A 22081-nucleotide genomic window follows, 5' to 3' on the forward strand; every position below is an offset into this window, starting at 1 on the left:
AATTTATTTGGGGACAATACAATGATTTTTATTTTTTAAAAAGAAAGAAAAGGACGGTCCAATTGAGGCAGTGACTTCGAAAGGGATTTGCCCAGTCAGACAAATTCGAGTCGGAGAGGCCAGCTCGGAAGTTCAGGGCGCCTGTCTTTGGGCTTCCAGATGCGCAAGCCTGACAGTCGCGGCTGCGGATTTAAAGATGTTTTCAGGAAGTGGGAAGGCGCCTCAGTGGGGGGAAAGGCCGAGAAGCCACACGGAGGAGGGTGCTTTCCGTGTCCGCTCAGCGCTTGAGGGAGGAAAGGGTGGCCCTGTGAGAACTTTGTTGGGGAACCTTTCCCCATCCAACCCGATCTTGCCCCTTCACACTCCTTTCTGTCCCCCAGACTCAACGGACGGACATTTAAAAGGAGCGCGTTTTGTGTCTCTCCAGGATGCCCCACCTGCCGTTTGGACCTGGTGTAAATCCCAGGTTGGCGATTCTTCAGGGAAGGGCTACCGAGATGGAAGCACCTGCTTCGGAAGCATAGAGACCAGCGGTTCTCAACCTGGGGGTCGAATGGCCCTTTCCCAGGGGTCGCTCAAGTCATCACAGTAGCAAAATGACAGTGATGAAGTAGCAACGAACATAATTTTATGGGGGAGGGGATCACCACCACGTGAGGAACTATATGAAAGGGTCGTGGCCTTAGGAAAGTTGAGAACCACTGGTACGGACCGAGAGGTGGAGGCGATGTCAAGAAATGAGCGCTTCCCATTTTGATAGATTCTGCCTCTCCCCCTTCCAAGACACATTTCCTTGCTCTGGCAAGTCTGGTGCCTTCCGTATTGTTCGCCGACACCCTGATATTCCAACGCAGCAACTCTTCTGCCGGCTGCTTTAGTCACTGCTCAACCTCCACCTGCACGTGAGGCAACCAAAAAAACTCTGTGGTCAGACGCACCTTCGTCCTCAAAGTGGCTACGCCCTTTGATTTCTTCACTGCTGCTCCCAGGAGAACTGACTGGATTCAGCAAGAGGAAAACCTTGACCACGCCCACCTTTTTCCGCTCAACATGTTACCTCCTGGTCCAGTTACGAGGATCGTGTCTTTCAGTGCATCGAGGTGTCATCCATACGGAACACTGTAATCTTTGGCTCTTCATCAGCAGGTGCTTCAAGTCCTCCTCACTTTCAGCAAGCAAAGTTGTGTCGTCTGCACCGGCGGGTTGTTCATGGGCCTTCCTCCAATCCTGTCACCATGTTCTTCTTCATGTAGTCCAAAGCCTCACATTATTGGTGTGGCCTACAGATTGCCTAGGTATGGGGAGAGGATGCAGCCCTGACACACACGTTTGCTGGTTTTCAGCCATGCAGCCAGCATTCCCTGTCCTGTTCAAACATCTGCCTCTGGTCCCAGGTACCCAGGTCCCATCAGAGCACAACCAAGAACTCTGGAATTCCCATTCTTCTCGATGTCATTGGTACTTTGTCATGATCCACACGGTTAGATGGCTTTGAATCACCAATAACACACAAGTAAACATCTTCATGGTGTTCTCTGCTTTCAGCCAAGATCCTCCTGAAGTCAGCAGTGATCAGCCTGATGCCGCGCGGCCTCTCCTGAGCCCAACTGGGAATGTCCAGCAGCCCCGACAATGGACGATTGCAGGTATTTTGAATGATCTTCTGAAAACCGTACGGGCGTGGGACAGTAAGGATGTTGCTCAATAATTCTGCATTCTGTTTGGATCACCTTTCTTTGCACTGGGCACAAATCCAGCTCTCTTCTGGCTGGTTGGCCAGGTAATGGTCTTCCAGATTTCCTGGTATAGATGAGTGGGTTCTCCCAGTGCTTCATCAACGTGTGGAAGCATTTCAGTTGGTATTCCATCAATCCCTGGAGCCTTAGTGTTTCCCTCTGCCTGCAGTGCAGCTTGGACTTCTTCCTTCAGCACCAGTGGTTCTTGATCATATGTTACCTCTCGAAATGGTTGGAAGTTGATCCATTCTGTTGGGCACGATGACTCAGTTGCATTCCTCCCATCTTCTCTTGGTGCTTATATTAAGCTTGCTGGCGTGTGTTCAATCTCTTTTATATCTCAAAAGAGATTGATTCAAGATGCACTCACTTTGCCTCATGAAAATAGCAGACAACCCCTCACAAATGGGTTCTAAACACGGGCTGGGACATACAACACTTTAACAACAACAACAGAACCTTTGTGGAGACCAGGGTGAAGGCTTACAGAGCAGATCGGTTGTTCGTTCAACACATCATATGCATTTGGCGCTGTCTCCTCCCAACGCAACATCACTTCTCCCATTTCCTCCCTGGGCTGCCTGTTTCCGTTCCTCCTTCCCCAACCCTTCTGAACTTGGCCCTTAGGTACGTTCTTTTAGGCTCACATGGTTGGTTAGTCTAAGGCATATGTACCTCCTGAGTGTTGGTGTGCCGTTTACAGACCTGCCTATTATTTGGCTGAAGTTTAATTAGGGGTCTCATGCAATATGTGTCTTATGGGACTAATTTCGCTCAGTCTATCTTCCAAGTTCATCCATGTCACTAGGTGATTCCTTCGTGAGTGATATATAGTGTCCACTGGATGGATCTGTCTGTTCCTCCACCAACAGGCATTTAGGGTGTTTCCATAGTCGGGAGGGTTCCACCAATCTCTGTCCAATTGGTCAGCCTGGTCTTTGTCAATGATCTTGAGCATCGTCTCCCATTTCCCTCCCCCTCCACCCAGGACCTTCTGATGGGATCCTTTCAGAGCAGGGACAGTGGTAGCCAGGCACCATCTAATTCTCCTGGTCTCAGGGTCGTGAGACTGATGGTCACCGGGCTGGTTGGTCCCGTGGATTCCTTGCTTCCATGCAGCCTCAGTTGTCACCACTCATCTTTCCTCCAGACAGGAAGACTCTGAGTTGCACCTTAGATGGCTGCCCCCGAGTTGTTAGTCACTTCTCACCAAAATAGGAATGTAGACCAGTGTCTTCGTGAACCCTGTTATGCCAGTTGACCTGGATGTCCTCCAAGACTATAGTCCTTGGGCCTCCGTGTCCAGCGGCTCATTCCTTCCAGGGGTTTGGTGATGTGTAAGAATTGTTCTTAACTTTTCCTCTCGATGCTACACCACATTCATGGACATCTTTGCAACCATGAACCTATACATGTTGTGGATCTACTCCCACCCTCCCCCCCCCACACACACCCATCCAGCCTGCGCGTCTATCTGTGCGTGCCTCGAAGCATCAATCACTGGTATCGCAGGATTGTGTGGATCACAGTATTTGCCTCTGCTGCCTTTAACTCGTGCGCGCCTCACCTGCCTTCCCCTGCCTCGGCCATCTTTCACAGACCTCCCTCTGGTTGGCTAAGGTCCCATCCGTCTGCAGCCCACTTTCCTCTCCTTCCAAGAAGGTTTCTCTCAGTGTGGAGAACGCTTCGTGACAGGAGGGGCTGCACTCTTTGGTGTGCGGCCTTTGGTGAGAGGCTCATTGCACGGGGCAGAAGGTTCTCCCGCCACATGCAGCTTGGGAGGTTGTAGTATTAGGACTGGGGGGCCAGTCCCCACCACTAGTCGTGGGTTCAATAAGCATAATTGTATGGTTGATATATATGTATATATATATATATATATTATATTAAAGTCATCGAGAGCAGGAGAGATAGAAGTAATGGAGTCAGACACAGTTCATAGTAGCATGCTCACCTCAGCCCCACTTGGTGGTCCACGTGGAGAGAGAGAATCTTTAATGCTAGTCCAGGCTTTTATATTCTCTGGGGACATGCAAGCCCCCTAATTACAGGTGAGGACATTCGTCACAGGAAGGGGTTGTGCTATAGGTAATGCAGTAATGGGAGGGGGGTGATCTAGGGGTATCCACACAATAGGAAGAGGGATTGGGGGGTAGACATGTGACAAGATGGGCGGATCCTAGATACAGGATGGCAGCCTAACTTTGGATGTCACAGAGCCAGTTTGTCCTATCCCCTGGCTCAAGTGATAGAGACCATTATTGGTAGGGTGTGAACTCCACCTATGGGAACCAAGCTAATGGTCATAGGCCTCGGGGAGAAGTAATCCATTGCCCCCAGCAGCAGGGAGCAGGCCCACTCCTTTCAAGGAGGATGTCTGTAAGCATCTGACCTCCCCCCACAGGAGGTGGCTCTCAGGTTTGCTGTTACTGCTTAACCTTGAGAGTCCGCCATTGTGTCTACCAGCAGTTTTGTTGGCCACTCTCCCCTCCACAGGCATTTAGGTTGTTTCCATGTTCTTGCTAGAGGACAACACATATTTTTGAAGGATATGGTTCAATCCATAACCCTCCACCCCTGCCCCCCCCAAAAAAACTCATGCTTTTGCCATACACAAAACATACTCACCCTATCCTGTAACCCCAAAAGTCCTAAACCAACTCCAAAAATGTATCTTCGGAACCATCCAGAGTGAATCCAGGTGAGACTGTAGGTGTGCCTGGGACCAAAGCTCCTGCAGTCTGTGAACCAGTGAAATGTAGACTGCACATGATCGCTTCCAAGGTGCAATCACCAGATTGAAGTCTCTCCTATCAATGAGAAACTGGAGGGAAGTTTGAAACCCAGCAGAACCCACTACACTAGCGCTCCAGGCCTGAAGAGCGTTCTCTGCTCTTTGGCCTGTCTAGACAAGGGCCCCACCTCCAGACTCGGTGTGGCCCATGTGCCCTGCATGCTGGCTGGAGGCCCCTTCACCCTGGACTTCCGCTCTGCCTCCCATGCCCACTGGGACAGCAACTCTGCTCCCTTGGCTCTGGGTGGCCTCCTTGTCCTCGTTCCCTTGAGGGGCGCCTCATCCGCATTTGGCCCCCGGTAGTTACTCTGATTCCTCAACTTCAGGCAGTGGCCCCCTTCCTCAGGGGCAAACTAAATGGCTGCCCCACATTGCAGAACCAAGTGGGGGGGGCATCTCACACTTTGAAACCTAGGAAGCAGGACTCTTCCCTTCAACATGGTAGAGGTCATGGTTCCACCCTTTGAGGCTCCAGAGGGTGGGGCTCAGCTTCCTGCGGCTTCTTTGGAGAGTTCTGCTGATCTCCGCAGGGAAGGTCCCTTCCTCTTCCAGGAGAAGAGCAGGTGTCGGTCCAGTGTCCGGTTTCCTGACTGTAGAACTCCAAGAGACCGGTGTTCGCTCCCTTAGTTCGTCCTCCGCCCCCCGAAGAAGTGGACGGTTCCTGCTTGGCAGGCGGTCAGCTCTGTCCCTCACAGGCTGACCCTCGTTTGCACAGGCTTGTGTCGCCCCGGGGGCCCTGGGGGCCTAGTGATTGGGTTGCTAATGGCTAGGTCAGAAGTGGGAAACCACCAGAGCTGTCCACTCCTGTCAAGAGTGACAGCCTCGGGAAACCCACAGGGGCAGCTCTCCCCGCCTGCCCGGTGGGGTTTCTGTGACTCGTCCTCCACCCAATGGCAGCAAGTTTGAGACCCCATTCCTGGTGCCCATTCAAGGACTCAATCTTCATACCACAGAATGGTCCCAATCTGTGCACTTCGGCTTCATTTCCCACCGTTCTCCTTTCTGTGCCCCGGTGACCCGGCCTCCTGCAGGGACCTCTGGTCCAGGGCTCTCCCCCGGAGTGGGGGCTGGGCCTCTCTGCTTCTCAGAGAGAGAATGTAGAGCAAGTGTGATGCGGTGTCACTTCAATAACTTTTGAGAGATTCACTTCCGATGAGCAGATGGCGACCCCATAGGGTCCCGTGGTGGAGCTGACCCGGTGGGTTTCTGGGGCTGTAAGTCTTCAGGGCAGTAGAAAACCTCAACTTTCTTCCTGGAGCCGCTGGAGGTTGTGAACGGCTGAGCTTTTGGTTCGCAGCCCCTGGGCAGCCCAGTACCCCACCAGGGCTCCTGCATGTGGTGGGCGGGCTTGTATTGACAAAGCAAGGCTCCAAGGCGTAAAGGCCCGAAGGCCTCCAGTCACCAGGCAGAGGGCAATGGCCATCTGGAATGGATCTGTCTGTCTTTTTGGTGTGTGTCTTTATTAGCTACCTATCTCTCTATGCTACTCTCCATGGCTCTATCCTTTGTTACTATGTAACTTTAAAAAATAACTTTCAAAGGGGCCATGAGGGTGGGAGGTGAGGAAGGAGGGTAAAAAATGGAGCTGATACCAAGGGCTCACAAAGAAAGTAAAATTTTGGAAAATAATGATGGCAACATATGTGCCAATATGCTTGGTACAATTGATGTATGGGTTATTATAAGAGCCCCCAATAAAGTGATCTTTAAAAATATATAAATAACTTTTATTGATTTCCTTTACCTACCTTCCTTCCATCTCTGGCCCTCACTGCAGCTGCTTCGTAATCATCAAAATCTGTCTCTGTGGATGCGAAAACCATTGTTTGTTCTAATAGCGGTCTCATGCAGGACCTGTCTTTGTGGGATTGACTCACTTCGCCCATCTCTCAGGTGCTTGACAGTTTGTTTCATCGTGATTCTTTAGTGACTGATACATAGTATTCCACTGGATGTGTGTAGCATTTAGGATGTCTCCATAGTTCTTTTAAGTCTATTGGCCCCCCTCCTGTTACTGTAAGGAGGATCTTGCTTTGAGATCTCCTCAGCCAGCTATCTAAGATATCATTCACTTACTTCTTCTCCCTTGCACCAGGCATTTGAGCATAATTCCGAGATGGTATCATTCCTCCCCCCATTGTCCAGTCCCACGTGCATCAGTTCCTTTTAAAGGCTCACTAGAAGCGCATTTAACGTGCATCTTTCTAGCTGCTTATTATTTATGTATTCTCTAAGATAATACAAGGGTCTCCTGGTCGTGTAGTGAGTTATGTCTTGGACTGCTAACCATGAGGTTAGCGGTTCAAAAACCATCAGGTGCTCCAAGGGAGGAAGATGAGGCTTTCTACTCCTGTAGAGTTACTGTCTCGGAAACGCACAGGGGCAGTTCTAATCTGGGGTCGCTGAGTCAGGATTGACTATGACCTCTAGCACCCTCACCAAAATGATCTTTGCTGTCCATAATGTTGTCAACAGTCTCATGAAGGAGATGTAGGCTTTTGCTATTTCAAAGCCAACCGTACGGCCATCTGACTCATAGTGACCCTAGAGGACAGAACAGAACACTCCTGGGGCTTTCCAAAGACTGTAAATCTTTGTGGGAGTAGAAAGCCTCCTCTCTCTCCTACCTAGTGGCTGGTAGTTTCGAACTGCTGGGCTTGCTATCCAGCAGGGCTCTTACTATGAGGCACCTCCAGCCCCAGCCAGCCTCTATCCACTGCCCAAGGCCAGTCCTGCTTGCACACTGGCAGTATCTGTCAGTGTCACCCTTCTCGCGTAGTGACCCAGTGCAGTTGTCACATACACAACCACAAAGGGGTGGCTTTAACACAGACACCGTTTTCAAAAGGGTCTCAAGAAACTCGCCGTGGCCATTGCTAGAAAAAGCCTCTCTGCTGGGTCTGGAGAAAGCTCCTTGCCCCTGAGCTTCTGCTCCTGAGAGCTTGGTGTGACTTGGTCTCTCTCCTCGCGGGGGGGAGGGGGGGACGGGGGGGGGGGGCGGGGGCAAAGGGCAAGGGCAAGGGCAAGGTCAGCAACCCATAGAACGGGTTCCTCTACAGGCCCATTGCTCTACCCTGATCTCTTGGGTTGGGGGGTGGTGGGAAGCAGCATGGCCTCCAGACCCTGAGTTTGCTTGGTTTTCCATCTCAAAAGAGGATTCAAGATACACTCCTTTGTGTCTCATTGACATGACAAAGATAGCCTTTCTCCCAATGAGATTATCACCACAAGTTAGTACCTACAACACAAATCTTGGGGGGAGGGGGGGATTCCAGAGAAGCAAACCAGTGATGCTTCTGTACCAATCTGTCTAGAGAGAAATTCATCTCAAGGAAATGACTCACTAGGTTGTGGAAGGCGGCGCATGCCAGATCCGTGAGTCAGATGTCACACTGGAGGCTTCTCCTGACTCACAGCTACAGCCGACAAACCCAAGACAGCATGTTCCAAGAAGTCAAGGTCACGATGACAAGCCAGATGCAGGATTCCGCGGGAGCAAAAAGCCAGCGCTTTGCCTGAATGCCGTAGTGGATGCAGGCCGCCCCCCTTTAACAGAAACACCCTTCTAAATGGTTAGCTGTTCAGAGCAGATCTCTTCCTGGAGCTGATGAGGTCGTGGAGGTGATCCCATCGGATCGCAAAAGGAGGGATTACTTCAAATCATTCGAGGGAGATTAGAATGCAAAGATGGCGGAATCCTTCCATTCAATTCCAACTCACAGGAGCCCCTATAGGACACAGGAGAAGCGGCCCTGTGGGTTTCTGAGTAGAAAGTCTCATCTTCCTCCCTCGGAGCAGCTAGTTGGTTTAGAACTGCTGACCTTACAGTCAGCGGCCCAACCCGTAACCCACTCGACCACCAGGCCTCCTTCCAAACGCATTAGAACTACTGGACTTCTGAGGATCTCGGCCCAGCCAAGTGGACCCAGGCCTGTCACAGGGATGCAGTGCCACCCAGAACAGCTGGGGGCGTCTCTTCCCACCATCTTCTCCTGGACAAGGTCATGCCTGGATAACATCTCCAGACAGGACCTCTACCCCAAACAGGCTCAGGGGTCCCCCTGCCGGGGCCCGACATCTCCTCTTGGACTCTTGGGGAGCTTAGAGCTCACCTGTCTAGAACCAAACTCCTGAGGACCACCTCATCTGACCTTCTTTGCCGCCTGACAAGTGGCTCAAGCCAGGACACTTCAGAACTGCGTCTTCTCATCATCCCTCCGCTCTCCTAGGTCCGAGCTGCACGGCCTCTCACCCGGATGTGGCACGGACCTCCCGGCTCACCTTCCTGCCTGCCTACTGTCTGTTTTCTTCCTCCTCCATTTCTCTTGCATTTCTAAATGTGTTTGGCAAGTCATGGCACTCCCCAACTGCTGAACTTTTCCATAGTGCAAACATTTAAAACCGCCTGGGGAGGGGTGTTGCTACTTTGTAGCTTTTACCAATTCCCCTGGAGTAAATAACCCCACCTTGACTACCTTCAAACTATGGATGGGACGTCACTGAAGGGATGGGGAGGAGATTTGCATCATCAGCTTTTACAAACCAGTCTGAGCACACACACCACTGTCCCCATCCCCCTTGGGACAAAACACAAAGCCTTTCTCTAGTCCCCAGGCTTGGCTACCTCTCCACTCACTCTCACCTCTCTAGCCATCACTCCAACCTCCTTGCCATTTCTCAAGTGTCAAATCTGTTCTCATCCCAGGGCCTGAACACATGCCGGGACCTCTTCCCCCAGATCTTTCGTGGCGAGATCTCTCACTTCACTCAGGTCTCTGCTCAAAAGTCACCCTGACTAGAGGCCACCTCCTAGGATAGTCATCTCCATCACCCGTCCCGCCCACCCCCCCCCACCCCCCGCTACTTTGCTGGTGTTCATTTGTCTGTTTTCCTTCACAGATCTACTCCCATGGGATTGATTTGGGTTCATGGTCAGTGGGACTGTCACCCAGGGTTCCCAAGGCTGCACATCTTTACAGGGGCAGACAGTGGGTTCCCCCTGCTGACCTGGAGGCTAGCAGCCTGACGTACAACCCACGAGGCCCCAGGGCTCCTAAACCCCACAGGGGCAGAGGAGTCTTCACTTGGGCACCTGAAGAGAACTGTGCCTGGCACCTCGTGGTGGCTGTCGTCGGTGCCTGGCTCCAAAGCACGCTGACCTTCCTCCCGTCCAACAGAGGTGGCCCGTCCTGAGCCACCCCACGATGGCCAGGATGTGTGAGCCCAGTGTCCTGCAATGCCAGGAACTCGTCTTCTGGCACTGTGTCAGGTACTATTGAGTTGTGGCCCATATATCTTCATTAGCTGGTTTTCAGAAGTCCAGCACCAGGCTTCATCTAGGCACAAAGTATGTGCTCAGTAAATGGTTGGTTGGTTGGCTAGTTGGTTGGTAGGTAAGTTGGTTGGTTGGTTGGTTGGTTGGTTGGTGAATAGGTTAGCTGGTTGAATGAGCATGCATCCCTTAGGTGAGACAGGCCCTGGGAATGTGGCTGGGAATGAGTTCCCACCGTGGCAATAAACTCCACTCAGAAGAGACAGAGATGGGAGAATGGGAGGGAGCCATCAGGCTTGAGTCCGATGTGAGAAGTGGTCCTGACGGCACAGGATGCTGAGAAGCTTCTCCGAAGTGGGCCATAGGCTAGGCCTTCCTGGATGAGTGAGTGTCTGGGTGAGGGTAGGGGAAACCGAGGAAGCTCTAGAGGCTTCCTATGGTGGTGAGGAAGGGAGCAAGGATAGCCAGACTGGGCCGAGGCCTGGAGGGCCAGAGTGAGCACTTCACCTCTACCCTATGACCTTTAGTGGACCTGGTGGTTACCCAGAGGAGGTGGACATGGTGGTCAGACCAGGGCTCTGGAGGAAAGGGTTCCAAGAGTCCTCGTTAAGTGTTTAGAATTGCTGTGAGGAAGAGAGGCTGGGTCAGAAGGGCCAAATCTCAGCAAAGGATTTTTCATCCCCCAGTGAGAAGTCCCTGGAGGTATGTGAACAGGCTCACGCTGTGATTGCTCTGGGTAACGGGCAGATACAGGAACTGAGGGCTGATGGCAGCTGGGGCTTAAGGTGACTGCAGGGCAGAGAAAGCAGACAGGTTTGGGTTGTAATCTGGATATGGGGCCATGGGTGCCTCAGGTGTATTGGGTTTGGAGGGTGGAGGAAAGGGAGGAATTAAGGATGGCGTCCAGGCTTGGAGGCCAACTGCTGCTCCTGAGATGGGCAGGCTGGGCCTGGAGCAAAACAGGAGCTTGGGGGCCAAGGCCAGTCTACAGCATGGCAGGCAGAGAAGTTGGCCCCTCAAGCTTAGCACAGGGCCTGGTGCCAAGCGAGCAATTGTCACAGGAGGAGCTAATGACCACCCACCAGAGTCTTCCCAGGCCAGCGGCTGCACACCTTAGGGGTCAGAATGCACCCTCTGGGGACTGAAGGCCCAAGTGTGAGGACCACATACCCAGGAGTGGAATGTTGTCCCTCACCCAGCCAGACGGAAGTCCAACCCCCAAGGGCCTGTGAGCTTGTTGGAAGACAGGGCCTTTGCTGATGTAACCCAGTTAAAACAAAGTTATGCTCGGTTAGAAAGCCCCCCTCTCCCCAGGTTGCCCACCAGGCCATTCCAGCTCAGGGCAGCCCCCCAGGCGGCACTCCACAGGGTCTCACTGGAAGGCAGCGTGGCACTGCGGATGCAGGTGGCCGGGGCCCTCTCCCACGTGCCTCTGGGTGGCTTCAAACCACCAACCTCATGGTTAGTCGTCAAGGGCCACCCAGGGGTTCCATACCGGATGAGGGTGGGCCCTCACCCAATGACTGGTGTCCTCACAAGAAGAAAGAAAGGAATTTGAGCACACAGACACAGGGAAGAGAGTCCTGAGAAGACAGAGGCAGAGAATGGAGTGAGGCCCACACGCCCAGGTCTGCGGGCCCCTCCCTGGAACCTCCAGGGCAAGCCGGGCCCTGCTGGCTGACACCTTGATGTCAGACTTGCAGCCTGGGAGAGAATCAGTGTGCTGCTGCAAGCTGCCCGGGAGACTGACGATGAGGATGGGCCCTCTGGTCCTCAGACACCTCACGGCCACCGCAGAGGGAGGCAGCCTGTGAAGACGATGGAGTGCTAAGCAACGCTCTGTGGCGTGTGCATCCCCTTAAGGAATCGTATGGCCACCTCTGTAAGGACGTGCTCATCTGTCCCAGATGCCTACCTGAGGGAGCTGAGGATCAGGGAGGGTACGTGACCTGCTCAAGAGCACCCAGCAGTAGTGGCAGAGCTTCCTCCAGCGCCCGCAGCCCGCTGGACTCCCCGCCCCTTGCCTGTAGCAGGGAGCTGGCTCCGGCAGGGTCTATGGCGACCACACACCAGGCAGCAGAATCCTCTCTGGCCCTGGTCTGAGTAGCCTGGTCTGGCCCGGGGCCCCAAACCTGCCGATTCCACCTTTGGCTGGGAAGTAAAGAGAGAGGGAGTGTGCTCCCCTCCGGCAGATCCCTGGTAGAGAGGACACCAGGGATCACTGGCCAACCGGCAATGACACCTTCTTCTTTCTGTGGGTGGGGACATCAGGGGCCTGGATTTCCAGCACGTGGGCAGAGGAAGCACAGACAGGGGAGTTCTGCCCCGGGCCACACAACTCCATGGGACTTTCCGGCCTTTCCTCGGTCGTGTTCCCTAGAGATCTTGTGGTGTTTCTGGTGTCCCTGGTATGGTACTGTGTCCCCACCACCACCTGCTCAGGGGAAGAGGAAGGGGGTTCCTTTGCTGAGACTCCAGGAAAAGCAGCAGAGAACGGAGCCTTGCTGCTACCACAGGCAGGTGGTGCCTGTCACACACAGAAACTGACTCTCGCACGGTTTAAAGGGCACGAAGTCTAAAGTCAATGTTTTCTCTCCTTGCCAGCTCTGGGAGAAGGTCCGTGTGTCCTTTCAACACCTATGGGTCTGGTGTTACTTGGAGAGATCCCCATGCATCTTGACATCTCTGAGCAGAGACCCCAGGTTCAAAGGGTGTGCTCTGCCCCTCGCTCCTCTTTGTTGGTGGCAGTCAGGTCTCCCTCTCCATTCACTTCTTGCTGCTCTTATCTCGTGAGCCAAGAGGTGGGACTCAAACCAGGGTGTGAGTTGCGTAAAGGTGAGACTTGGGTCGTGACTCTAGGTGTCCAAGTCTTCTTTCCTTAGCACGCAGAGGTCAGGACTCACAACTAAACGGAGAATAAGTACATCAGATCGCTCCATGGAGGACAGCCACACACCGGAGATCATGGCCTGGACAAGGGACACAATTCAACCCGTGATGCCGTCGCTCAAGTCAGCCTACGCTCAATCTAGTCTCAAACTCTGGACCTAATCCCTGTCCGCTGGGATCTCGGGAGTAGGACAAGGACCCAGAGGTCACTGCCAGGCCCAGGAACCTGCCACCCAAGGACTGCTGGCTCCCCTCAGTTCCAAGGCTCCATGAAGAGTACCATTGACTGCCCCTGCTGGGTCCAGCGTGGACAGCCCCCTCAAAGTCTCAGCCGCACCTGGTCGCCTCCCCTGGAGCTGTGTCACTCTCAGGTGGGGCTCTGGGCCCAGCACCTAGCTCCGCACCTTTGACCCTGATGACCAACCTTCCCCTCTCCTCTTCCTCCTGCCCAGAAGGACAAGTTCTCTCCTTTCGTTCCCTATTTTAATCCATTTAGTTCATTTTAATTCATCACACACCCCCATTAACAAAACAATATACACACATAGTGGGAAGATTTCCAAATCAGACACACACAAAGAGAAGTGAAAGCCGTAAGCCTGTCTCTGTAGCTTGGTGCTGGTTTGACACCCACCTTCTGCACGTAGAAAAAGCAATCAGGTCTCTCCCCAAACCCCACCAAGATAGGCACCTCAATACAGCCTCTGGGTCCTTTGTCTATGCAGGGAGGCAGACGGGTTGACAATGTAGATTCTGCTTTTTGACACAAAGTGGCAGTACTTTCTCCACTTAGCTGTAAGATCATTCCGTAACGAGACAAACACTGTGTCCACGGCTGCAGGGACAGCCCGGCGTCTGACTGCCCCATCTGTCCTCCAGAATCCGCTCATGCCCTCCATGCTACCATCAGTCCTCAGCTCAAGAACTCCACCCTCTTCCTCACCACCCAATTCTATCTGCATCACCCTCTTCCTGGGCTGGGCTGAGTGGTCCTCAACCTGGCTGGTGGCCCAGCTCCCTCCGTGGCTGGCACTCACCACTCGGCTGATAGATACACACACACCCTCACCCTCCCATTCACAGAGGGGCCATGGACCCATCTTCCGTGGACTCCCACAGCTCCCCAAGGGCCCCACGCTTCACCACTTACTGGGACCCTTCTCTGGGCCCCTTGCTGCTGGGCCCTGGGGTAGCCAAGTGCACAAGATTGATGATCAAGTCATTTTGCAAAGGACCAAATGTGGGTGTGTCAAGTGTGAAAGAGCTGGGCGGCTCTGACAAGATTTCAAACTCCTCTAGAATTCGGGGGCCCCACAGTCACCACAGGCCAGGCCCCGCCTGCCTCTGCAGCCTTGCAACTGGCCCTCACCGGGAACGTCCCTCATCCGCACCCAGCATCCAAAGGTCACCTGCTCCAGAGAGCCTTTTGGGGTCCCCCTGCCCCCAATCCCATCACTACACTGACACAGGCCTGAACAAGCACGGAGACTCAGGGCCAACACTGCCCTCCTTGGGTCTCCCTGGCCTCTACCACACCAGCATGGCCCGAGGACTCCTCTACAGACCTGCCCTCCTTCGCAGACTTCTTCCCCTGCAGGCACTAGCCCACCCCCCTCCAGTGCTTTCCAAGGAGCAAGGGACCCTGTCAGAGGATGAGAGAACTGCCCCACAAGGCTCCCGGATCTTGTTGAAAGCAGTCGTCTCATCTCGCTCCTAGGACATCAGGGTGGGTCCCAACCAACAACTAACCACGGCGCCACCAGCACCCTTTGCTGACATGTCTACTGATCTCTTTCACCCACCAGAAGCCACCCCTGGCTCGACACCAGCGATCCCAACTTCCCTGGCCACAGCTCTTAGAAGGCACCTCACCTCCAAGTCCTCCGTGGCCCTAGAATCTCCCCCCCCACCACACCCCCCAATCCTCCCAGGTACCCCTCCTGACCCACCCACCCTGCCTTCTCTCCCTCCGTCACTGCTACATCCTTCCCACTACACCTCACTCCCTAGCCGGTCACCCTGCTAGGAAAGCTGAGCCCTGCCCTGTGGATGAAACAGCTCAGGTGCCACACACCACGGGGACCTGACGGGGGCAGAGAGTACGGAGGTGGAAGGAGCACATGGCGTGAACAGACAGAGCTCACACAGGTGACAGGTGCAAACAGAGGCTTTAATCCCAACAGCAGTGAAGGCTACAGGGGTGGGGAGCGCTGACGCAGACCTGGCGGGGCAGGCGGGCAGAGGTCTGGCCCACGGGAGGGAGGAAGGCAGGCAGACAGGTGCTGGGCGGCTCCTGGGAAAGGGTTTACTTCTGAGACACGTGTGGCTCCTGCCTCAGCCAGACGGTCAGCCTGGATCTGGGGGACCAAACCCTGTGTTGTGCTTCTCCAGTGCCCACCCTTCCTCAAAGGGTAGGCGGGGCTCAGCCGTGGACAGGGGGTGAGGGGGTTGGGGGGAGGAGTGGGCAGGGGCGAGGCTCGAGAAGACAACACGGGGGCTGGTTGATTGCTGTCACAGATTGCCTACAGGTGGGCCCGGTCCCCCGCCCAACCCTCACAGTACGTGCCGTGGCTGGGGAGCCATCGCTGACCTCACCCCACAAGACCCACTCCAGTCCTGAGGAGCCGGGAGAGCACACAGTGGAGCCCCTCACCTTCCCGGGGGGTGGGGGGTGCAGAGAAGCAGGGCCAGCAGTCTCAGGAAGAAACCCCACAAACATTGAGAAGGCTGCAGCCCGGGAAATGCAGGGCTGCACACCCAATACTGCCCCCCGCCCCTGGAGTTTTTGCCACCCACTCCAGCCCCTGGAAAGCTCTGGAAAGACAGTCTTCAAGAAGCGACCCCCAAGTCAAGTGTCCAAGAGCAGCAGAGTCAGGGAGGGCCTGCAGACAAGTGCCCCCAAGCCTGGGGGGTGGGGGGCCGGGTGCCGGGGAGAGGGGCAAGGAGACAGGAGCTGGGCCACTAGGCAGAGCAGCTTGGGAGTCTACCTCCTGCCCCACCCCCACCCCCTGCTAGTCCCAGCCTCTAAGCACCCAGATACCACCTGAACATGGGTGACCGTGTGGGGCTCAGGGACTGATCCCGCCTGTGGGGATCAGTTGCTTCAGCCCTCAGGGAGGCAGCAGCCACAAGGAGAGAAAGCAGTGGAAGGGCTGAGTACCACCCCTGGCGCAGGCAGCCCCAGGTCTCAGAATGGGGCTGAGCAAGTGAGCAGGGAGGGGAGGAGGGGCAGGCACAGGAGGGGCAGGCCCAGCCCCTTTCCTGCCCCTCCGCCATGGGGGAGGACAGGAAACTGGCCACTTTGGTCACTTCTCCCACCTCCACCTCGGGTCCATCAGCCTTATTCTTGACTCCCTCTCTGTCCCAGCTCACCACCCCACCCCAGTAAACAGTCAAACAGAAAGAACAGAGGGGGGGAGGGGAGGGAGGGGCCGCAGATGGGTGGGGAGGGCAGTCTGGGTGGCTCTGGCTTCAAGGCCCTCCTAGGATGATGTGACAGGCTGGATGGGCAGCAGACTTCCGAACTTGAAGTGCTGGATCACCGGGAACTTCTCCAGGCACTGTGGGAGAGGAAGAGTAGGATGAGGGGTGCTATGGCAGCCTCTCGGGCCACAGCGCACCAAGGCCACTCAGGGGCTTGGCCCTGTGAGGTGGAGCTATCCCCAGGGGGGCTGCATCTAGGGCCCAGGAATGGCCCCACTACAGAGCAGCCCCTAGGCTTTCTGGCCCCAGCCACCCTTCCCACCAAGTCCACAATCCACCCCAGGCAGAGCCACCAAGTGGGTGGGCCCGAGAGACAGAGACCACTGGCCCCACTCCACAAGGGCAAGCTATGAGGAGGGACAGCCAAGTGATACCCTTGGCCCAAGGGGGAATTGTCTAGAAGTCATGTCACAGAAATTTGACAATGGATATTTGCTAAATCCATTGATGGGGAAAGAGGAGTCTCTTCACCAAATGGTGTTGGGAAAATGACATTTTCACATGTAGAAAATGAGACTGGGCCCACGCCTCGCACCACACACAATACTCAAGTTCATGATGAACTCAAGGCCTCTCGGAAGCATAGGCAGGGCAGTGCTGCCGACCTCATTTCAACAGCAGATGACCTCGCACACTAACATCAGTAATGGGACCAAAAGAAGCTACCAGCTGGGAAAATAACTTAGGAAACCATCTATCCAGTGAAAAGCGAACCACCAAAATATACATGACAACTTCAACAACTTAACAAATAATCCAACCATAGAAAGGGCACATGACCTCCATTGACACCTTACCAAAGAGGGCACACCTGAGGCCAGCAGACACTTGAAAAGACACTCGACAGCATCGTTGGCCACCAGAGAGGCACGTCTAAGCACGGGACAGACTGTCTCACCCCCACTAGAATCCAAGTGCCCCTAGAGGACAGGAAAGAATTGCCCTCTGGGTCTCCAAGACTGTCACTCTTTCCACCACCCCCCTTTTAAAAATCATTTTATTGGGGGTTCGTTCAACTCTATCACAATCCATCCATCCATCCATCGTGTCAAGCACATTTGTACATTTGTTGCCATCATCATTCTCAAAACATTTTCTACTTGAGCCCTGGTATCATCTCCTTTTCCCCCCTCCCTCATGAGCCCTTGATAATTTATAAATTATTATTTTGTGTCCTGTCTTACACTGAAGCCCTGGTGACGCAGTGGGGTAAGTGCTAGGCTGCGAACTGCCAAGGTCAGCAGTTCGAAACCTCTGGCCGGCCCCTCCACAGGAAGAAGTCACACACTCAGAGGCCCACAGGGGTAGCTCTACCCTCTCCTATTGGGTGAGGTGGTAGCTGCACAATTTCACATCAATTTGATGAAAGAATGAAGGGGTGGAGGCTAGCCTGCCAATCGAATCACAGCCTGATGACCCCTCCCTGTGGGCGTGGCCTTCTCATGAGTATTCTGGGAACTTCTTCTCTTCCCCCCTGGAGGCAGGAAGGACACCCTCTCTCTCTGCTTCACATTTTGGTTGACAAGCCACACGGCCACACCCTGGAAATGCATCCACTGCCACTGGATCCACAGGACTTTCCACCCACCAGCCTGTGATCTGCTTGCATTCGACGTCATTGCACATGCTGTGTGAGTCTGGAGAAGAAGTCATGGGCTAATATCAGACTTATGATGGACTTGATCTGGACCGGACTGGGGTGCTTTACTGATGAATAACTTCTTGAAAGAACTTTCTTTTTTGGAAAGAACTTTCTATCAAGATATAAATTATATATTAAATACATGAGTGTCTCTGGATTTGTTTCTCTAATCAATCTGGACTAACATAGGTGACTATGAGTCAGAATTGACTCAATGGCAGTGAGAAGATTAAAAATAAAATAAGATAAATAATAATAATAGTAATAAAATAAGATTTAAGGTGTGGGGAAAGTGGAACCCTTATCACACAGCTGGTGGAAATGCCAATGATATACTAGTTTGAAAGCATTTTTTCTAAAAACAACAAAAGTACAACATGACCCAGCAATTCCACTCCTAAGTAGCCACCCCAAATCCTTGAAAGTGGACACTCCGTGACTGATGGCACTAGATGTTCGCTACAGCACAAATGATAACGGAAAAAACCTAACCAACGAATGGATAAATGAAACAGGGCCCATGCTGCACTGGGCTGTGGCTCAGCCGTCAGGAGAAAGGATGTCCTCACACGCGCTGCTACCAGGCGGCTGGGCGTGTGAAGACAGGACACTGAGTGAAAGAAGTCAGTCACAAGAGGACACAAATATTGCAGGGCCTCATTTACACACAAAGATACGAAACGCCACTGCGCTCCCTCGCTGTGATCTAGTCAAAGTCAGCCCTCGACACAAGGGTTTGTAAAAAAGAAAAAATAATAATAATTAAAAAAAAAAAAGAAACGCCGCTGCATGGGAGTGCAAGTTTACACTGGTACAGAGCGGGCTGCACAGCAGGCTGCAGCCGACAAGCTGTGCATTGGTGAGCGCTGAATGGACAACGGCTGAGCGAGACATTTCCCACATCTAATGTGTGTGTCCCCAAAATGTGTGTCCAGTTTGCTGGGCCATGACCCGGCAGCTGTTTGATAAGGCAATCATTGCCTCACGGGACCTGCCAATCCTCGTAAGAGGCTGGCAGTGGGATGCAGGTTGGAGATAAGGGGAGTTCTCTGGGGTGTGGCCTGCATCACCTTTTACCTGGTAAGAGGTTAAACTGTGAGCAGAAGCAAGCAGGAAGGGACTGCATTACCACAAAGAAAGAGAGTGCAAAAACAGAGGGACTCCTCTGGATCCCTGTGCTGAGAACCTCCGTGACCCAAGACACAGGGAGCTCTCCAGGGACACGGAGACCACAGGTAAATGACAAAGACCTTCCCCCAGAGCTGCCACCTTCCGGCTATGAGAGAATGAAAATGCTAAGTGTTGCTTGTTATCGGCAGCACTAGATAATTAAAAGACACATTTGCGACCCATAAACGCCAAGCAACTGCTGAGGCTACCTTTGTCAACCAACCACCTCTGTGGGGTTTGATTCCTTGGTTTGGAAGTTTAGGGTCATAGCTTCATGGAAACTCCCAGCTAATTGGCTAATGACATATTTCATGTTTCTGTTCTGCCTTCTAGGGTATTGCATTGTGCCCGGGTGATGCTGTTCATGTCAGACTGCTAACTGCAAGGTCAATGGTTCAAACCCACCAGACACTCCAAGGGAGAAAGTTGAGGTTATCTGCTCCCATAACGATGATTCACAATCTCAGAAACCCCATGTCGGTTACCAGGAGTTAGAATTGGTTCCACGGCAATGTACTTGGGTTTCGGGTTTGGGGTCTTCAAAGCTTATACATAGCTACCCAAGGCGCAATTTGCCCTTCCGCGCCTGTCACAACAGTGATAAGCAGGAGATGGGATGTGTGGCTAACAACAGGGGCCTCCTTGGCCATGGGACCAGAAGAGGAGGATTGTGCCTGGCTATCATCACTGGCCTTTGGAGCGCAGATTTTATGAGTTCTAGGCAAAACAGGGGTTGGGGGGATGCACAACAGGCCTTCAAATTCTCACGGACTTAAACTTCCTGGAGCCATGGAGGATAAATTGGCCAACCCCTGAAACAACTGCCCTGAGACCACCTTTAACCTTTGAACCAAAAATATCCCCTGAAGTCATCTTACAACCAAACAATAGTTTCACTGAACTAGTAAAAATAAGGTCTCCCTGGAGCATCATCGTTGTCAAGGTCTCTCTGGGGTCAAACGGACAGCAGCCACTTGGAAGGTCCCGCTAGGAACTTCAGGTGAGAGTCAAAGGATGTAACCGGGAAGAGGAGCGTGTGGATGGCAACACAACTCAGAGACTCATCAACGTCCCTGAATAGCGCATGCAGAAACTGCCGGACTGGTCCTATGCACAAGTTTCACAAGTTCATGGGAGATGAAATTAATAGGATAACATGTTCCCTGAATTTAAGAAAAGCCCCCTGCTATGTTTTGTTGTGTATGTTCTCAACAATAAAGCAAAATTTAGTAAAAGGAAAAAAAAACATTTGCGACTCCCTCTCTAGATGGGAGCCTGGTCCCTCACAACGAACGACATGGGGGTGACAGCCATACGCAGTCGTTGTTTCCAAAAAGGCATCTTGGCATTGCAGGGTGAGATGCTGAGAACCTGCTGACTGATGCCCCCCCACCCACAGGGCCATTCCCAGCAACCTGTTCATTCGTGGGCGGGAGAAAAGAGCGCTGAGCAGGGGCCTGGGCAAGCAGAACCTACCAGGCCAAACTCCCTGACCCCAGCCAGACCCTGCCTCAAGGCCTTAGTCTGGAAGAGGAAGGGAACTGAAGAGATGGGGAGGGCCTTCCCAGAAGCTGGCCTGGTAGACAGCTTCCGCACTCCACGCATGGGGCCGGGGAGAGGTCGGACTCCCGGCCTCGGAGTGCCTGCTGTCTCTACCACATAGGCTCTGGTCAGCAGTGTGCTATCAACGCTGAGCTGCTCTGGACCCGTGAGATCTGCCAGCCGGGCCCAGGGCCTCCTCCTCCACCTCTGCCACAGACATTAGAATGCGCTGAGCCCTTCCTGACTGAGGTGGACGCCGGCTTCATTCTGCTGCCAGAGGCCCAACCGTGGGGTTACTTACAACAGTTCTCAATCTGTGGGTCGTGACCCCTTGGGGGGTGTCAAACAACCCTTGCACAGGGGTCGCCTGATTCATAACAGTAGCAAAATGACAGTTATGAAGTAGCAACGAAGGTATTTTATGGTTGGGGGGTCACCACAACATGAGGAACTGTAATAAAGGGTCAAGGCCTTAGGAAGGTTGAGAACCACGGACTTCGAAGGAGACAGGGGTGCTGGACCTCAACAACTGGCCACAGAAAGACTGGGGCACACAGGCTGAGGAGACTGGGAAGGGAGAGGAAAGAAGGGAAAAGACCTCCTTCGGGCAGTGGAGGCCTCAGGGAGGGTCGGAGCTACAGTGTGGGAGCAGGCTCCCAGCTTCTGGCAGAGAAAGTGGGAAGCAGGCAACCAGGGTGGTCCCTGGAGGGGGGGGAAAGCAGAGACAAAGGCAGCTGTCAGGGTGCTTACGTCATCTCAGAAGTAGTGGGAGTTTGGAAAAGGGGGCCCCCCAGGGTCCTGGAATTCCAGCAAGGGTCAAAGGTCAACCTGCTTTTAGCTCTCCAAGAGAAACTGCAAAGGCAAGAGGCTGGGGGTTGAGGGGTTGCATGCCTTGGGTGAGAAGCAAGATGATCTACCCACAGGGCCCCCTCTGGGAGAATGCCAAGGGGCTCCCCAAGTGCTCCCCGGGGTCTACAGGAAGAAGTCCACAGCTTGGGGGCCAGAGAAGGACGCCTCTGGTGGGAGCTCTGGCTCAGACGACTGGACCCTGAAGGTCCCAGCCCATGCACCTGGGCAAAGAACAGCTGCAGCCTGACCGCTTTAGAGACCATTAAGAGCTTCTGCCCAGAGGCCCAGGCCAGGACCAGAGGCTCTTTGAGGTCTTGGTGACTCAATGGGAGGAAGGCCCAGCCAGGGTCTGTAGCACCCACCCATCCAGAAGGCATTGGGTGGTCCCATGCAAAAAACATGGGACAGGCAGCCTCGAGTGAGCGAGACCCAAACCCCTGAGCCAGGGTCAGTAGCAGGGTCTGGTCAGACCTGTCAGCTCAGAGAGGCCAGCTGGCTGGTGGGCCCTCAACTGGCTAACCCCTGCCTGGACTTTTGAGAGTGCCGGGCCTCGAGGTGGACCTTCGACCCCATGGGCTGGAAACTGATCTGAAAAAGCAAGGCCTCTGCTTGGCACTTCTGGGCGGGAACAAGCAATTCCATGAGTGCTCACCGACCAGGGAGCCAGGATCAACTCTAACTCACAGACAGGTGTGGACATCACG

General features: G+C 53.7%; 1 protein-coding gene across 1 annotated transcript in view; it reads right to left on the reverse strand.

Moving 5' to 3' along the window:
• Positions 1-14842: 14842 nt before the first annotated feature.
• PTPA (protein phosphatase 2 phosphatase activator) overlaps positions 14843-22081 on the reverse strand; it is a 48633-nt gene continuing 41394 nt past the window's right edge. The window contains exon 10 of the mRNA XM_075560659.1: positions 14843-16251. Coding sequence (XP_075416774.1) covers positions 16174-16251 — 78 coding nt within the window. The 3' untranslated portion in view covers positions 14843-16173. The remainder of the gene's footprint in view (positions 16252-22081) is intronic.

Source organism: Tenrec ecaudatus, chromosome 10, assembly GCF_050624435.1.
Source record: "Tenrec ecaudatus isolate mTenEca1 chromosome 10, mTenEca1.hap1, whole genome shotgun sequence".
Classification (NCBI taxonomy): domain Eukaryota; kingdom Metazoa; phylum Chordata; class Mammalia; order Afrosoricida; family Tenrecidae; genus Tenrec; species Tenrec ecaudatus.